This window comes from Rana temporaria, chromosome 3 (assembly GCF_905171775.1).
Source record: "Rana temporaria chromosome 3, aRanTem1.1, whole genome shotgun sequence".
Taxonomy (NCBI): Eukaryota; Metazoa; Chordata; class Amphibia; order Anura; family Ranidae; genus Rana; species Rana temporaria.
In genome coordinates, this window is record NC_053491.1 from 283896508 (window position 1) to 283911095 (window position 14588).

General features: G+C 41.8%; 1 protein-coding gene across 1 annotated transcript in view; it reads right to left on the reverse strand.

Moving 5' to 3' along the window:
• Positions 1 to 14588, reverse strand: part of SLC23A1 (solute carrier family 23 member 1) — a 408950-nt gene that overhangs the window by 200418 nt on the left and 193944 nt on the right. Inside the window, exon 9 of the mRNA XM_040344710.1 lies at positions 14271 to 14412. Within this exon, the coding sequence (XP_040200644.1) occupies positions 14271 to 14412 (142 nt within the window). The remainder of the gene's footprint in view (positions 1 to 14270; positions 14413 to 14588) is intronic.

Consider the following 14588-nt stretch of genomic DNA (forward strand, 5'->3'; position numbering starts at 1 on the left):
GTTTCCAAAGTTACACACAGACTGAACAGCAGATAAGTCGGCGTATGTCTTTTGTGGATCTGGCCCTATGTGTTCAGCTTGGTATGCATTGCAGATAGGCAAGAATCTTCAATTGCAGAACAAAAGTGAAGTATGCCTTTTCTGCACAAAAAAAAAGCTATATTTTTTGTGTCAAGTTCCACCATGTTACCCCCACCCATATTTAGGGTTTAACATGCATAGCTGCAAACATAAAAAAAAAATTCAGGGACACCTTTTTTCTGTGCGTCCACAAAGCTACTGCAGGCAGGGAATGTACTTCAATTAGAAGAGGGCATTTATTTTAAACATCAAATTGATAACTTACAATTTAATGGAGAAGTCCAGCCAAAGCTCGTTTGGCTGGGCATCTCCTATGGATCACAGGAGTGCAATTCGTTTTGCACTCCTGTGACCCATTTTCCACAGAGAGGGGACTGAAGTCCGCTCTCTGCTGACGTCACAGATTTCAATCCAGGCACGGCATCATCCCAACAATTGGATCCACCAGGTGCCTGGACCAACACACGCCTCAGCGAGCCACTGAGAGCCTGAGGCGGCCACTCTGCCCCCTCCATATCTCAATGCTCCAATGAGTGCGGAGGGAGAAGAGCAGAAAGCTGTGACTGACAGTCTGCAGCTCTCTGCTCACGGAGCTGTTAAAACCGAGCTGTTCACGACCGGTGGAACGCACGCCATCCACTGAGGTGGGCACGAGGTTGATTCTCACAAGCCAGCAGCCCCAGTGCTGGGTACGCACTTTTTAATGTAAGGAGCCATTTGGCTATTTTTTCGATGTACCTTTTATAAATAAAGCAGTATTACACTATGGATGTTTATTATTCCTTTTGCATATCCTGCCTTTAACTACGAGGAAGACGTTTTCATATACAGCTCCTGTCATATTCCTATGCGACCAGGCATTACCCTGCCAAATCGATATCTGACTCTCTTTTTAATTAACGAAGTCAGATACCTCTGGTAAGCAGATAACTTATCCTTTGCACTTTGGGTGTCGTTTCTAAAGGTGAATGGTGAAGGATCACATATCCTATGTTGGCTATATTCATATCACTCCGCAAGAATTTTCTGTCATTGGAAGTCTATGAACGTTATACAGTTTTGGGACTATACTGTTAATACGAAGGAATCGTTTGCACTTATATGTTTTTCAGCGGTTTGTCTGTATGGTTTAATATGTTTGCCTAATAATATAATTTCACAGGCTCACAGTCACTAGATTTGTGGCACATGAACAGCGCCCCCTATCTCACTACACATGCTATTAGGAGTTTTTTCACTCTTTAAGGGGAGCAGCATTTTTTATTTAAATTATTTAGATTGTTTCTTTATCAAATAATCTCATTTTTGGCGTGGGGGGTTTTCACATATATCAATGCCAGAAGCATGGCGGACAAGATGGGTGAACTAGAGATACTGTTGTACGAGGAGGATTTGGATTTTGTGGGAATTTCAGAGACCTGGTTCAACAGCTCTCATGATTGGCTGGCAACCATTCAAGGGTATACCCTTTATTGCAGGGATAGAGAGGGTAAAAAAGGGGGAGGGGTATGCCTATATATCAAGAATAATGTACAAGTGAATGTGAGAGATGACATCAATAAGGAAGCTAGGGAGGAGGTGGAATCGTTATGGGTAGAGCTCCAAAGGGATGAAACTAAGGGTAAAATAATACTGGGAGTATTCTATAGGCCCCCTAACCTGAGGGAGGAGGGGAGATGGATCTCCTATCACAAGTTGGATTAGCAGCAAGGATGATAAGTGTTATCATAATGGGAGATTTTAATTATCCAGACATAGACTGGGAGAGGAAACCATGCATTCGTCTACCATCACACACCATCACTTTATGTGATGAAAAAAAAACGACGTTTTTAAAAACGTCACTTTAAATGACCGTGTGTGGGGGAAAACTTAATTTTATGTCTTGTGAAAAACGACAAAAAAAATTGAAGCATGCTTCAATTTTATGTGTCGTTTTTCAAAACGTCGTTTTTTACTTTACAGAAATTGACAGTGTGTAGCAAAAAACGACGTTTAAAACGACGTTTTTAAACCCGCGCATGCCCAGAAGCTAGTTATGAAGCGAGCTTCAATGGAAAAAAGTGGTGAACGTAACCTCGCTTTGCTAGAGCATTGTGAAAAAATGATGGTGTGTAGGCAACTTCGTCTTTGAAAATTGAAGTTTCAAAAACGTAGTTTTTTACTTCACAGAAAATTTCTTTTTTTTTCATCACATAAAGTGATGGTGTGTATGCGGCATAAGGCTCGCCGTTCCTAAATGTCTTGCAGGACAATTTCATGGTTCAGATGGTAGATGCACCAAGTAGAAATAAAGCATTACTGGATCTACTGATTACCAACAATACAGACCTGATCATGGATGTGGAAATACGGGGCAATTTAGAAAATAGCGATCACAGGTCAATTGGCTTCTGTATGACACTCAATTTCAAACATGCCAACTTCCCTAAACTATGAACCTTACTAGAAGGCATGAATTGGGATAAAATCTTAGGAACAAAGAACATGGAGGAGAATTAGGTTTGCATTAAGAGTATTTTAAATAAGAGCATTAGCCAATGCATCCCAGAGCATCCCATTGAACAAAAGTCCTGGATGGCTTAACTTCAATGTAAAAATGCATATAAAAGCAAAGGAGAAGGCCTTCAAAAAATACAAGGTTGAGGGATCATCATCAGCATTCACGAGGGAATCGGGGGGCTTCAGTAACCAAAACTGCAGTGTTTATCCATATGACACATCACAGGAAGACAGATTTAAATTTGGACTTGAGAAACTTAACATTTATAAATCACCGGGACCAGATGGCTTGCATTCGAGGGTACTTAGGGAACTCAGTCAAGTAATTGCAAGACCATTGTTTCTAATTTTACAAACAGTCTACTGACTGGAATGGCACCAGCTGATTGGAGAAAAGCTGACGTAGCACCAATATTTAAAAAGGGCCCAAAATACATCCCTAAGAATTACAGACCAGTTAGCCTAACATCAATAGTATGCAAGCTCTTGGAGGGGATGATAAGGGACTATATACAAGATTTTAGTAATGAGAACAGTATCATTAGCAGTAATCAGCATGGATTCATGAATTCAAGAATTGTTCTTGCCAAACCAATCTATTAACCTTCTATGAGTGGTGAGTTGCCATCTAGACAAAGGAAGGCCCATAGATGTGGTATATCTGGATTTTACAAAAGCATTTGACACAGTTCCCCATAAATGTTTACTGTACAAAATAAGGTCAGTTGGCATGGACCATAGGGTGAGTACATGGATTAAAAACTGGCTACAAGGGTGAGTTCAGAGGGTGGTGATAAACGGGGAGTACTCGGAATGGTCAGGGGAGGATAGTGGGGTCCCCCAGGGTTCTGTGCTGGGACCAGTCCTATTCATAAACGACCTGGAGGATGGGGTAAACAGTTCAACTCAGCTCTGTATTTGCAGACAATACTAAGATAAGCAGGGCAATAACTTCTCCACAGGATGTGGAAACCTTGCAAAAAAGATCTGAACAAATTAATGGGGTGGGCAACAACATGCCAAATGAGGTTTAATGTAGAGAAATGTAAAATAATGCATTTGGGTGGCAAAAATATGAATGCAAACAGAATATTGGCATGCATTAAAAAGGGGATCAACTGCAGAGATTAAACAAGACTCTGGTCCTGCCGCATCTAGAGTATGCTGTCCAGTTCTGGGCACCAGTCCTCAAGAAGGATGTCCTGGAAATGGAGTGAGTCTAAAGAAGGGCAACAAAGCTAATAAAGGGTCTGGAGGATATTAGTTATGAGGAAAGGTTGCGAGCAATGAGCCTATTCTCTCTGGAAAAGAGAGGCATAAGAGGGGATATGATTTAAATTTACAAATACCATACTGGTGACCTGACAATAGGGATAAAAAAAAAATAGCAGAAGGGAGTTTAACAAGACACATGGCCACTCATTAAAATGAGAAGAAAAGACGTTTACCCTTAATCTACGTAGAGGATTCTTTACTGTTATGCCCCATACAGACGGTCGTTTTTTGTGATGAAAAAAAAATGACGTTTGAAGTGATGAAAAAAAACGACATTTTTGAAACTTCATTTTCAAAAACGATGGAGCATACACACCATCGTTTTGAAAAATGATGAACAAAGTGACGGCACTCTAAAGGGGAAGTTCTATTCGCCTTGAGGCTGCTTTTAGCTGGTTACTTGTTAGTAAAAGATGATTCGTGCTTTTTTGTCTGTTAAAGCGTGATGAATGTGCTTACTCCATTATGAATGGTAGTTTTACCTCCCGTCTCAAAACTTGCTTCTGGGCATGTGCGGGTTTAAAAACGTCGTTTTGCCCACACACTATCATTTTCATTGACACAAAAAATGACATTTTGAAAAACGACACAAAAAATTCGAGCATGTTCGAATTTTTTTTTGGTCGTTTTTCTGAAGACATAAAACGACATTTTCCCCACACACTATCATTTTAAATGACGTTTTCAAAAACGTCATTTTTTTTTATCACAAAAAACGATCGTCTGTATGGGGCATAAGAGCGGTAAGGATATGAAATTTCCTTCCACAGGCAGGGGTCTCAGTGGGGAGCATCGATAGTTTAAAAAAACTATTAGATAAGCACCTGAACGACCACAACATACAGGGATATACAATGTAATACTGACATTTAATCACACACACATAAGTTGGACTTGATGGACTTGTGTCTTTTTTCAACCTCATCTACTATGTAACTATATGTAACTATGTAACTATGAGTGTGTGTTTTTTAAAAGTCAGCAGCTACACATTTTGTAGCTGCTGACTTTTAATAAACACAGAAATGGCTGGAACTCCGCTTTAAGGGCACCCACATATCTATGAATCCTTAACACAAGTCCTTAATGTGATCTGTCATGATTCCATTAACCGGTTCCCGAACAAAATATATATATGCCACTTTAATATTCCCGCCGTGAGGGCGCCTGCGGCAAACTCTGTACAGATCCGAATCAATGGCTGCATATCCTCAAACAAAAAGCTACCCTGATCAACAAAAACATGAGCTATACGGATGCATTTCAATAACTGCTCTCACTTAATGTCTGATAACAAAAATCTCTGTCATCTGTTGCCAGGAGTGAAAGATACAGAATATCTTCCAGTTGCATTTTTTTTTCTCAGCAATAGCAAATGCCTAGACCCAATTCCCAAGTGCAGCCAATCTGTTTGTATGGCTTCAGTATTCTGTCAGGGATGCCTAACACAGGCATCCGGCACAGGGTAAACAGATCAGTGGGATGCACTTAAGGAATCAGGCACAAAAGTATGTGAAAAATATATATTTATTAAAGATAAAGGCACACGTGCAAACCAAGCAACAGCAAACCAAAAACAAGCAATGCATACAAGAAATGAATACAAGAAAACACAGCAAACCGCAAAAACACCTAATCTAACTAATATATACAGAGAACAGGAACACATATACATAAACAAGGCAGGGACGAGAGACAAGGGGAACAGGCGGCCAGATGGAGGGAGCAGTAGCAAGAGAAAGCTGGAAGCAGGAATCAGGGGACAAGACTCAGGGACAGGGTACAGGAAACAGAGTCCAGGACAGGGCAGGGCAGGAAGCGGATCAGGAACAGATTCGAGCAAACGGATTAGGTCAGGCCAGGACAATGCTTGCAGAGAGGATACTGAAGACCTGAGCCTCAGTGAAGTGCAGGCTTATGTACTCCCAGCAGCACACATCAGGTGCAGCTTGATCAATGAAAAGTCCATCTAATGGTAACACCCGTTGTTGGCCACCAGAATTACCCCCGTTGGTGCTGAAAGCAATAGTGCCAACCAGCAGGTGAGCCAAGCAATAACACTGATCATGACACATATCACATTGCTATAATCTTTTTATATGGATTATAAATTGAAGGACTTTTGAATAAATGGTTGTGGAATGAATCATTTTAGTTTCCATTATTTCTTATGGGAAAATTTGCTTTGATATACAAGTGCTTTGGATTATAAGCATGCTTCCAGAACGAATTATGCTCGCAATCCAAGGTTCTACTGTATATGCTAAGATAGAAGGTACTCAAGCCTCGCAAAGAAGACGCAAGGATCCTGCAAGGTTTTGCCTGTAATGCGATCTCCGGGCGCTGGACCCTGCATAGTGGAATCCTGGACACCACAGAGCTAGGGCATTACTGCAGGGTGCTGTATAGGTCCAAGGGAGTGGACCCTAAAACATGAAAAGGGGAACCAATCCTTGAAGGTCAACAAGTAACAGGGACCCATGTTAGGATGAAGGAAAAAAGGTGGGACAGCCGCACTCCAAAAAAAACTCCTCCTTTAATTAAAAATCACAAAATACATGCCACAGCAAAAAACAGCACAACAAAAGAAAAGCTGACGTTTCGCACTATGCCTTAGTGCTTCTTCATAGCTCTCTCATAACAGGAACCCATGGTGATGGGTGAAGATTGGGCTCTTGGTTTCTAAGGTTGCCCTGCACCTGGATGGGTAGGTGAAATCTCCCCTTATTTACTTATTGTGGGGTGCCCCATGTGTGTAACAAGCTTTAAATCTAGCTAAGGCTGGACACCTGTGTAGCGGTGACCACAGGGGGGAGTTTTGGGCTGACTGTTGGAAAGAGTAAGCTTTCTTGTTGTCTTTTATTGTCTTGTTGTCTTTTGTGGATGGTCCATGCATGAAAATTCAACGGCGCACGGAAATTTGTTGAAGCATGACTGGGCATGTGCGCGCCTGCGCAGGCACAGAGCGTCCCGAAGCACAGCCATCTTAGCTAAGCTGAGAGTGGGTGACCAGGGGACAGCTGTGGCACACAGAGCAGGCTCTGAAAATCTTTCGCTTCAGCAGTTCATTCCTCCTTACCCGGGTCACGTGAGTCACCAGGTGTTGGTTGGCAAGCTAAAGAGCTTAGCAGGATTGTTGCATAGGGGCTTAGTGATCCCTATTAAAGGGTCTCCCTTCTGCAGTAAACTACTAAACCCACATACTCCCTTTTTGTGACTTGCAATGTCTTCAAAAAAGAGGAGCGGGGCTTACACTACAGGAAAGGGCACACCTATGTTGTCAGCAGCTCCTGAGGAGCCTAGTCAAAACCCTAGTGTTGTATAACCTAAGAGACCAGAGGCTTCCGGGCAATCTGAGCCACTGCGCCTGTCTGGTATTGTGTTACAGTCAACGCTGCTGTTTCAGCCTCTATCACCATGGATGAACTGTCCTTAGCCCTAGCCGGGTTAGAGCACAGGATTGCTGGCATGATTGCCTCCATCCCACAGGGTGGCAAGAAGCGTGACAGATTCCCTCCCCTGAGCCTCCTAACTTGGAGCAGGAATGGGTTAGGGATGGGCAAGAGCTAAATTCCACAGATTCTGTGGAGGATCTGGAAGATGAATCTGCTTCTGAGGAATCTGGGCCTGAAGATGTCCAGTTGGTATCAGCCTCTCAGTCACAGAGGCTTTTGATCCAGACTCTTACTGAGATGGTGCGTTCTGCCTTTAAGTTACATCCTGCAGAGGTTTCTAAACCTACCTTGTTCTCTTTGGGGTTCCTGAAGCCCCCTCAGGCTTCACAGGCTTTCACCTTGCACCCGCTGTTAGAACAGGCAGTGTAAGCTGATTGGGAACATCTTGACAGGATTTTTGTTCCTCCTAAGAGGTTTTCCCTTTTATATACCATGGGGGAAAAGTTTGTTAAGAAATGGAGCAGGCCAGCCGTAGATGCATCAGTCTCTTCCTTAACCTGTTAAGGACCAGCTGCTGCAGTTATCCTGTGGAAGGTTGGCTCCTGACAGAGAGAGTTCGGAGATCTGTCAATGTAAATAGACAGATGTCTGTTCTGTCAGGAGAGGAGAGACAGATCTCCTGTTCCCACTGTTTAGGAACAGAGATTGGTCTCTTCCCCCAGGCAGTCCCATCCCCACACAGTTAGAAACACCACTCCCTAGGTAACACAGTTAACCCCTTGATCGCCCCCTAGTGTTACCCCTTCCCTGCCAGTGATATTTATACAGTAATCAGTGGCTATTTTTAGCTATTTTTAGCTCCGATCGCTCTATAAAAGTCAATGGTCCCAAAAAAGTGTCAAAAGTGTCCGATCTGTCCTCTGATATGTCGCAGTCCCACTAGACATCGCAGATCAGCGCCATTACTAGTAAAAAAAAAAAAATGCCATAAACCTATTCCCTATTTTGTACACGCTATAACTTTTGCGCAAACCAATCAATATACGTTTATTGCGTTTTTGTTTACCAGAAATATATGGAAGAATATATATCAGCCTAAACTGAGGAAGAAATTTGTTTTTTTTTTATATTTTTGGGGGGGATATTTATTATTGCGAAAAAATATAGTTTCTTCCTTTTCTTTGGCCAGTTCAGCTATTCAGCCAGCTGTCGCGGCAATTGGAGTCTGCCAGTCCTTAAAGGATCAGGTCAGAAGGCCTGATAGGCCCAACCAAGAGGATGATCTTGCTGAAAATAGGGCAGGTTTTCCTCGAGCTCTGTGTTTTGCTGTAGATGCCTTAAAGAATTCTATACAGCAAGTCTTTCATTTGGCTCTCCTGTCTGTACACATGTGCAGATGTGTGTGGCTTAAGAACTGGTCAGCTGAGCTTCCCTGTAAGAAGTTATTAGCAGGGTTCCCCTTCCATGGGGAACATTTGTTTGGTGATGATCTTGGCAAGTACATCCAAAAGATTTCCGGGGGAGAGTTCTTTATTCATGTAAAGAGAAGGACCAGGCGTCCCTCATTTAAAACCTCATGGACTTCCCAGGGTATTTCAGCGACAAGGCAGTTCCGCCTCCAACATGGTGATAGAGCCAATGGCAAGCCAAAGGGTCAGAAAAAACCCTGGGTCCAGAACTCTTCTAAACCCAGCACCAACCCCTTCTTTTGAGTGGAAGCTCCCTGGACTCTATCGAGTGGGGGGAAGGCTTCTCCAATTTGCAGACATTTGGAGAACAGTGGTGCAGGACGAGTGGGTCACCTCCACAGTGTACCGCGGTTACACGCTGGAATTACGGAGGTTTCCTCTTCCAGAGGTTTTTAAGATCCAGCGTTCCTGTGGATCCACCAAAAAGAAACTTATTGTTTCAAGGACTAGAGCAGTTAGTGGATCAGGGAGTGATAATACAGGTTCCGGTGTCCTGAAAGAGGTACAGGGTTTTATTTGAACCTGTTCACAGTTCTAAAACCAAATGGGGACATAAGGCCAATCTTGGACTTTAGATCCCTGAACCAACATCTGTTAATCCAATGCTTCAGGATGGAGTCAGTCCGCTTGGTAGTGGCCTCGCTCCAGATGGGAGACTTCTTAGTCTTCATCGATATCAAGGACACGTATTTACACATACCTATCTTTCAGCCTCATCAGAGGTTCATTCGATTTGCAGTAGAGGAACATAATGTCCAGTTTGTGGCACTGCCCTTCGGGCTTGCCACAGCACCTCAGGTTTTTACAAAGATCCCACCTGAACTGGGTCTTTTAAGGGACCAGGTGATCTTGGTGCTCGGATACTTGGACGACCTCCTGCTCAGAGATTACTCACTACAGGTCCTGGTACACAGTGTAGTCTGCACAGTGTAAAGATCCGTGCCCTGAAGGATCCATTCCAGGCCTATACAAGATATCTTGTTGGTTTGGAACAGGAGAGCACAAGCCCTGGATTACCCTATGTCTTTATCTCCCCAGGCACGCTTAAGCCTATACTGGTGGTTGCATGATTGGAACCTACAAAAGGGAAGATCCTTCCTCCCGGTGTCTTGGACCACAGACTCAAGTCTCTCAAGCTGGGGAGTGACCCTAGAGGGGCTCACAGCTCAGGGGGAGATGGTCAAGGGCAGAGCCTGCCCATCAACATCCTGGAGTTACAGGCGGTATGTCTGGCCCTACCATCCTGGACGGTGGAGCTTCAGAACTGCCCCATCAGGGTTCAGTCCGACAATGCCCCTGCAGTGGCCTATATTAACCACCAGGGTGGTACCAGGAGCCGTTCAACTCAGGAGGAGGTGAAGCACATATTAACCTGGGCAGAGAAACATGTGCCAGTTCTATCGGCGGTCCATATCCCAGGTGTAGAGAACTGGAAGGCAGATTATCTCAGCCGCCAGCAGATCTGCCCAGGGGAATGGTCTCTATACCGAACGTATTTTTGGAAATCTACCAGCGTTGGAGATGACCAAACGTTGATCTATTGGCATCCATGTTCAACAACAAGCTACAGCGTCCATGACACTAGTTCTCCCTGGTTTATGCTTTCCCCCGATCCTTCTCCTTCCACATTTGTTGCACAGGATTTGGAGAGAGGGGGTTTCAGTCATCCTGGTGACACCAGCCTGGCCCAGAAAGCCCTGGTTCCCAGAGATTGTGAGACTGCCAATGGACAGGCCATGGACACTTCCGAGCCGCCCCGATCTACTGTCTCAAGGTCCAATATTCCACCCCAATTCGTTATTGGGAGAAGGGGCAGGCAGCTTCCAAAGCTTCCATTGCCAATTGGGTCCGCCAGTTGGTCATTTATTCTATGGTCTAAAACATAGGGCTCCTTCCTTTAGGGTGAGAGCACATTCTTCCAGGGGTACAGGAAACTCCTGGGCTTTTTGCCATCAGGTATCTGTGGCTCAGATTTGTAAGGCGGCTACCTAGTCTTTAGTGCATACGTTCACAACATTTTAGCAAGTGGAAGTTCAAGCAGCCGAGGATTCGGCTTTCAGCCGCAGTGTACTGCGGGCTGCTGTATAGGTCTGATGGCTATTTTTTTGGCAGGGTGTCTCCCTCCCCTCAAAGCTATTGCTCTGGGAAGTCCCAGTAAGTAAGGAATAATAGCCTCAGTCTGTGTCCCGTGATGTATGATAAAGAAAATTATTTTATCATACTTACCTGTAAAATCCCTTTCTTTGAGTATATCATGGGACACAGAGGTCCCTCCCCTCTTTTTGAGGATTAAGTGCTTGCTACAAAACTGAAGTACTTGCTGTATGGGAGGGGGTTATATAGGGGATCACTTCCTATCTAAAGACCTTTTGGTCTACCAGTGTCCATTCACCTGGAGATAAAGTATAAACCAGGAAGGAATAATAGCCTTACTCTGTGTCCCGTGATGTACTCAAAGAAAATGATTTTACAGGTAAGTATGATGAAAAAATCCTATTTTTAACAGGACAACGACCCTAAGCACACATCCAAGATATCAAAGGAGTGGTTAATTGACAACTCTGTGAATGTTCTTGAGTGGTCCAGCCAGAGCCCAGACATGAAACCGATTGAACAACTCTGAGGAGATATGAAAATGGCTGTGCACTGACATTCCCCATCAAACCTGATGGCACTAAAGAGATCCTGAAAAGAAAAATGGGAGAAACTGGCCAAAAGTAGATGTGCCAAGCTTGTAGCATCATACTCAAAAAGGCTTGAGGCTGTAATTAGTGCCAAAGGTGCTTCAACAAAGTATTAAGCAATACTTATGTCAGGACATTTGGGGTTAAAAGAATATACGCACAGGCCTTTTATATTACGCATATTACATAATTTTAATGTTTTCCATATCCATATATATTTGGCAGAAGAGACACTATTTTGTGTCTAAGGTTGAGTCACAGTTCAAAACCTGTGAATAAGGCTTTGTTAACAGAAGGACTTTATGTCTCACAGGGGGGTGTATAAACCTTGTATTTACCATCTCCCAGGTCATATCTCTTTTGGGTTCGACACTTATAAGATAAGAGAATGGTGAGGAATTCTGGTTTCATATGAGATGAAAGGCTTTGCACAGCATGACACAAAACATAGCGTGGTCTTTGTACTATTGAGGTCACAGGGCTTATTCACAATGTCGGTGGGATTATATATCTCAAATAGTATTGTTTCTTTGTAATGCCTTAACAATATATGTGTATTAGTAATTCATATATAAACCTGTTTAATACATAGACATTACTAGGGTCCCAAAAATAAGATCCTATAATAGCTTAAAAGTATTAGACTGCTTTGATCACATTCCGGCATTAGTTCAAAGGAACTTCCCAAGGCATGTGTGCTGACCATAAACCTTATCTCAATCATAATACAGATGTAATCGAAGTGCCAGGATGTCTGACAGTTGTTTGACATATAAAACAATTTATGATGCTATACCAAGATTCAGGTCACAGGGGGTCATAAATCATGATCAACTCTGGTTGACCCTATCATTAGGAATAATTCCTTAGACACCACTGCCCCCTACAGATTAATATCGGCATGGTTCAATATGGTTAACCACCAAAACATATTGTCATGTGACGTTGTCAGTCACGTGATAATGAAATACACACCCACTTCTTTGGGGAGATAAAAAGTGATTACACAGGACAGGAGGGGATCTGCGAGATCTGTGGGGGAAGATGGCTAGGCTGATGGGATCGCGAGGCTGATGGGAGCTGATCTCTGAAGGAAGCTGGAAGGCAGAGATTGACCGCAAACATGTAGCAATAGTTCAAAGAGAATCCTTCATTAGGACTCTCACTTATCAAACAGAAAGAACTCTTACATACTGGTAATGTATAATCTTGATTATTTACCTTTTGGTAATTTGAAGGTTTTCACATACACACAACTAAGACCATTTAAATATACTTGGCAAACATCATTTGGGAGTTGGTTATTTCTAACTGCAGTATGAGATAATTGTATTCCAAATATTAAAGACATACACATTACGTTTGTCTTTGAAAAGCTAAGTGCCAACGATGGTAAATCGGTTTTAGAATGAGGTCTGTAAAAATATATTCTCACTAAATTTAAAATTAAGCTTGTTTGCGTTGCAAAGCTTGTGTACAATATAACATTTGTTCTGTACACATATATAATAAGTAGTAGCAAGAGATCTGTTTGGTATTGAGAAGAATAACACAATGTCAAGGTTATGTCACTAAGAGCTAAAAAAAGGTTTTAATACTCCAGGATGATTTAAATAAGAGCTATGAATATACCTTGTCATATAATGTAAAGATCATCTGAACATTCAAACATCATGTATCTCTGATTGTAGAAGCATATCAATTATTTGTTTTATCACAAATTGTACCTGATTTTAATTTTGCACTATATCTTTAGTTAATAAATATATATATATATTTTAAATATTCATTTGTGTTGCTTGTCCTCAAAATAGCACGGAAAAAGGAATTTTGATATCTTGTATTGTAGCAAAATTGTATATCTCCCAAAGCACAGATTTCCATATTTCCATAAATACAATAATATTTTATAGTTCAGTATAAACATTCTGACGGTATATGTAGGCTCTATGCCGAGATACGTCAATGGTTCTGACACTTATGTACATGGGATTTTTTCGTTTTTTATTTTTAATAAATTTGCAAAGATTTTAAACAAACTTCTTTCATGTTGTCATTATGGGTTATTGTTTGTAGAATTTTGAGAAAAATAACACATCTAATCCATTTTGGAATAAGGCTGTAACAAAATGTGGAAAAAGTGAAGTGCTGTGAATACTTTCCGGATGCACTGTATACCATGATTTGTAGATACTAAAACTTTCACACAAACCAATTAATATACACTTAATTTTTATCAAAGTCATGTAGCAGAATATATTTTGGGCTACATTTCTGAAGAAATTAGATTTTTTTTAATAGATATGATTTATAACAAAAAGTAGACATTGTTTTTCTTTCAAAATGTTTAGTCTTTTTTTCGTTTATATATTAAAAAATAAAAAGTGGTGATCAAATACTACCAAAAGAAATTATAAAAATTAATTTGCGTACAGCAGTGGCGTAGCGTGGGTTGTCAGCGCCTGGGGCGAAGCAAGTAATTTGTGCCCCCTGACCCATGGAATTACCTATTTTCATCTAGCTCCAGTCTGGTCACATCATCCGCTGTGTGAGAAAGCTGTGGCTGTAGGGAAGAGGAGAGCTTGCTTGATAATGACTGGTAAAGCCTGGAGTGGTGACATCATGCATTTGTTCCTATGTCCTATCTGTTGTTGGCGCTCCCTTCTCTCCACACTTGTGACAACGCCCCTCTAAATTTTGCGCCCGGGGCGGTGGTCCCCCTTGCACCCCCCATGCTACGACTGCCCAATTGCCAGTTAAAGTTGCACACTACTGAATAGCAAAAAATTATCTTTACTTCTGGAGGTTAAGTGGTTAATTTGTGTTGACAACTATGGAAACCATCAATTAGAAAAAATACCTACAAGGATATGGGAAACGGAACCATGGAGAGCTGGACATTATATCACCTCTTGCATCAGTTCTTGCTTTACTTCCTGATGGAAACACATCAGTCAATGTCAGAATATAGCAGAGCAGCCACACAAGCATAATAGCCATGATAATCTGAAAAATAAAGTAATACGGATTTTTATATTGCTGTCAGATAAAAAAGTAGATTTCTGTCATTCCATTACAATTGTTGCCTTATGAAGAGTTTATAAGTAATCTCCATTAGCCATTGGAAATGTTTGTACATAGATGTATATATATATATATATATATATATATATATACAATTT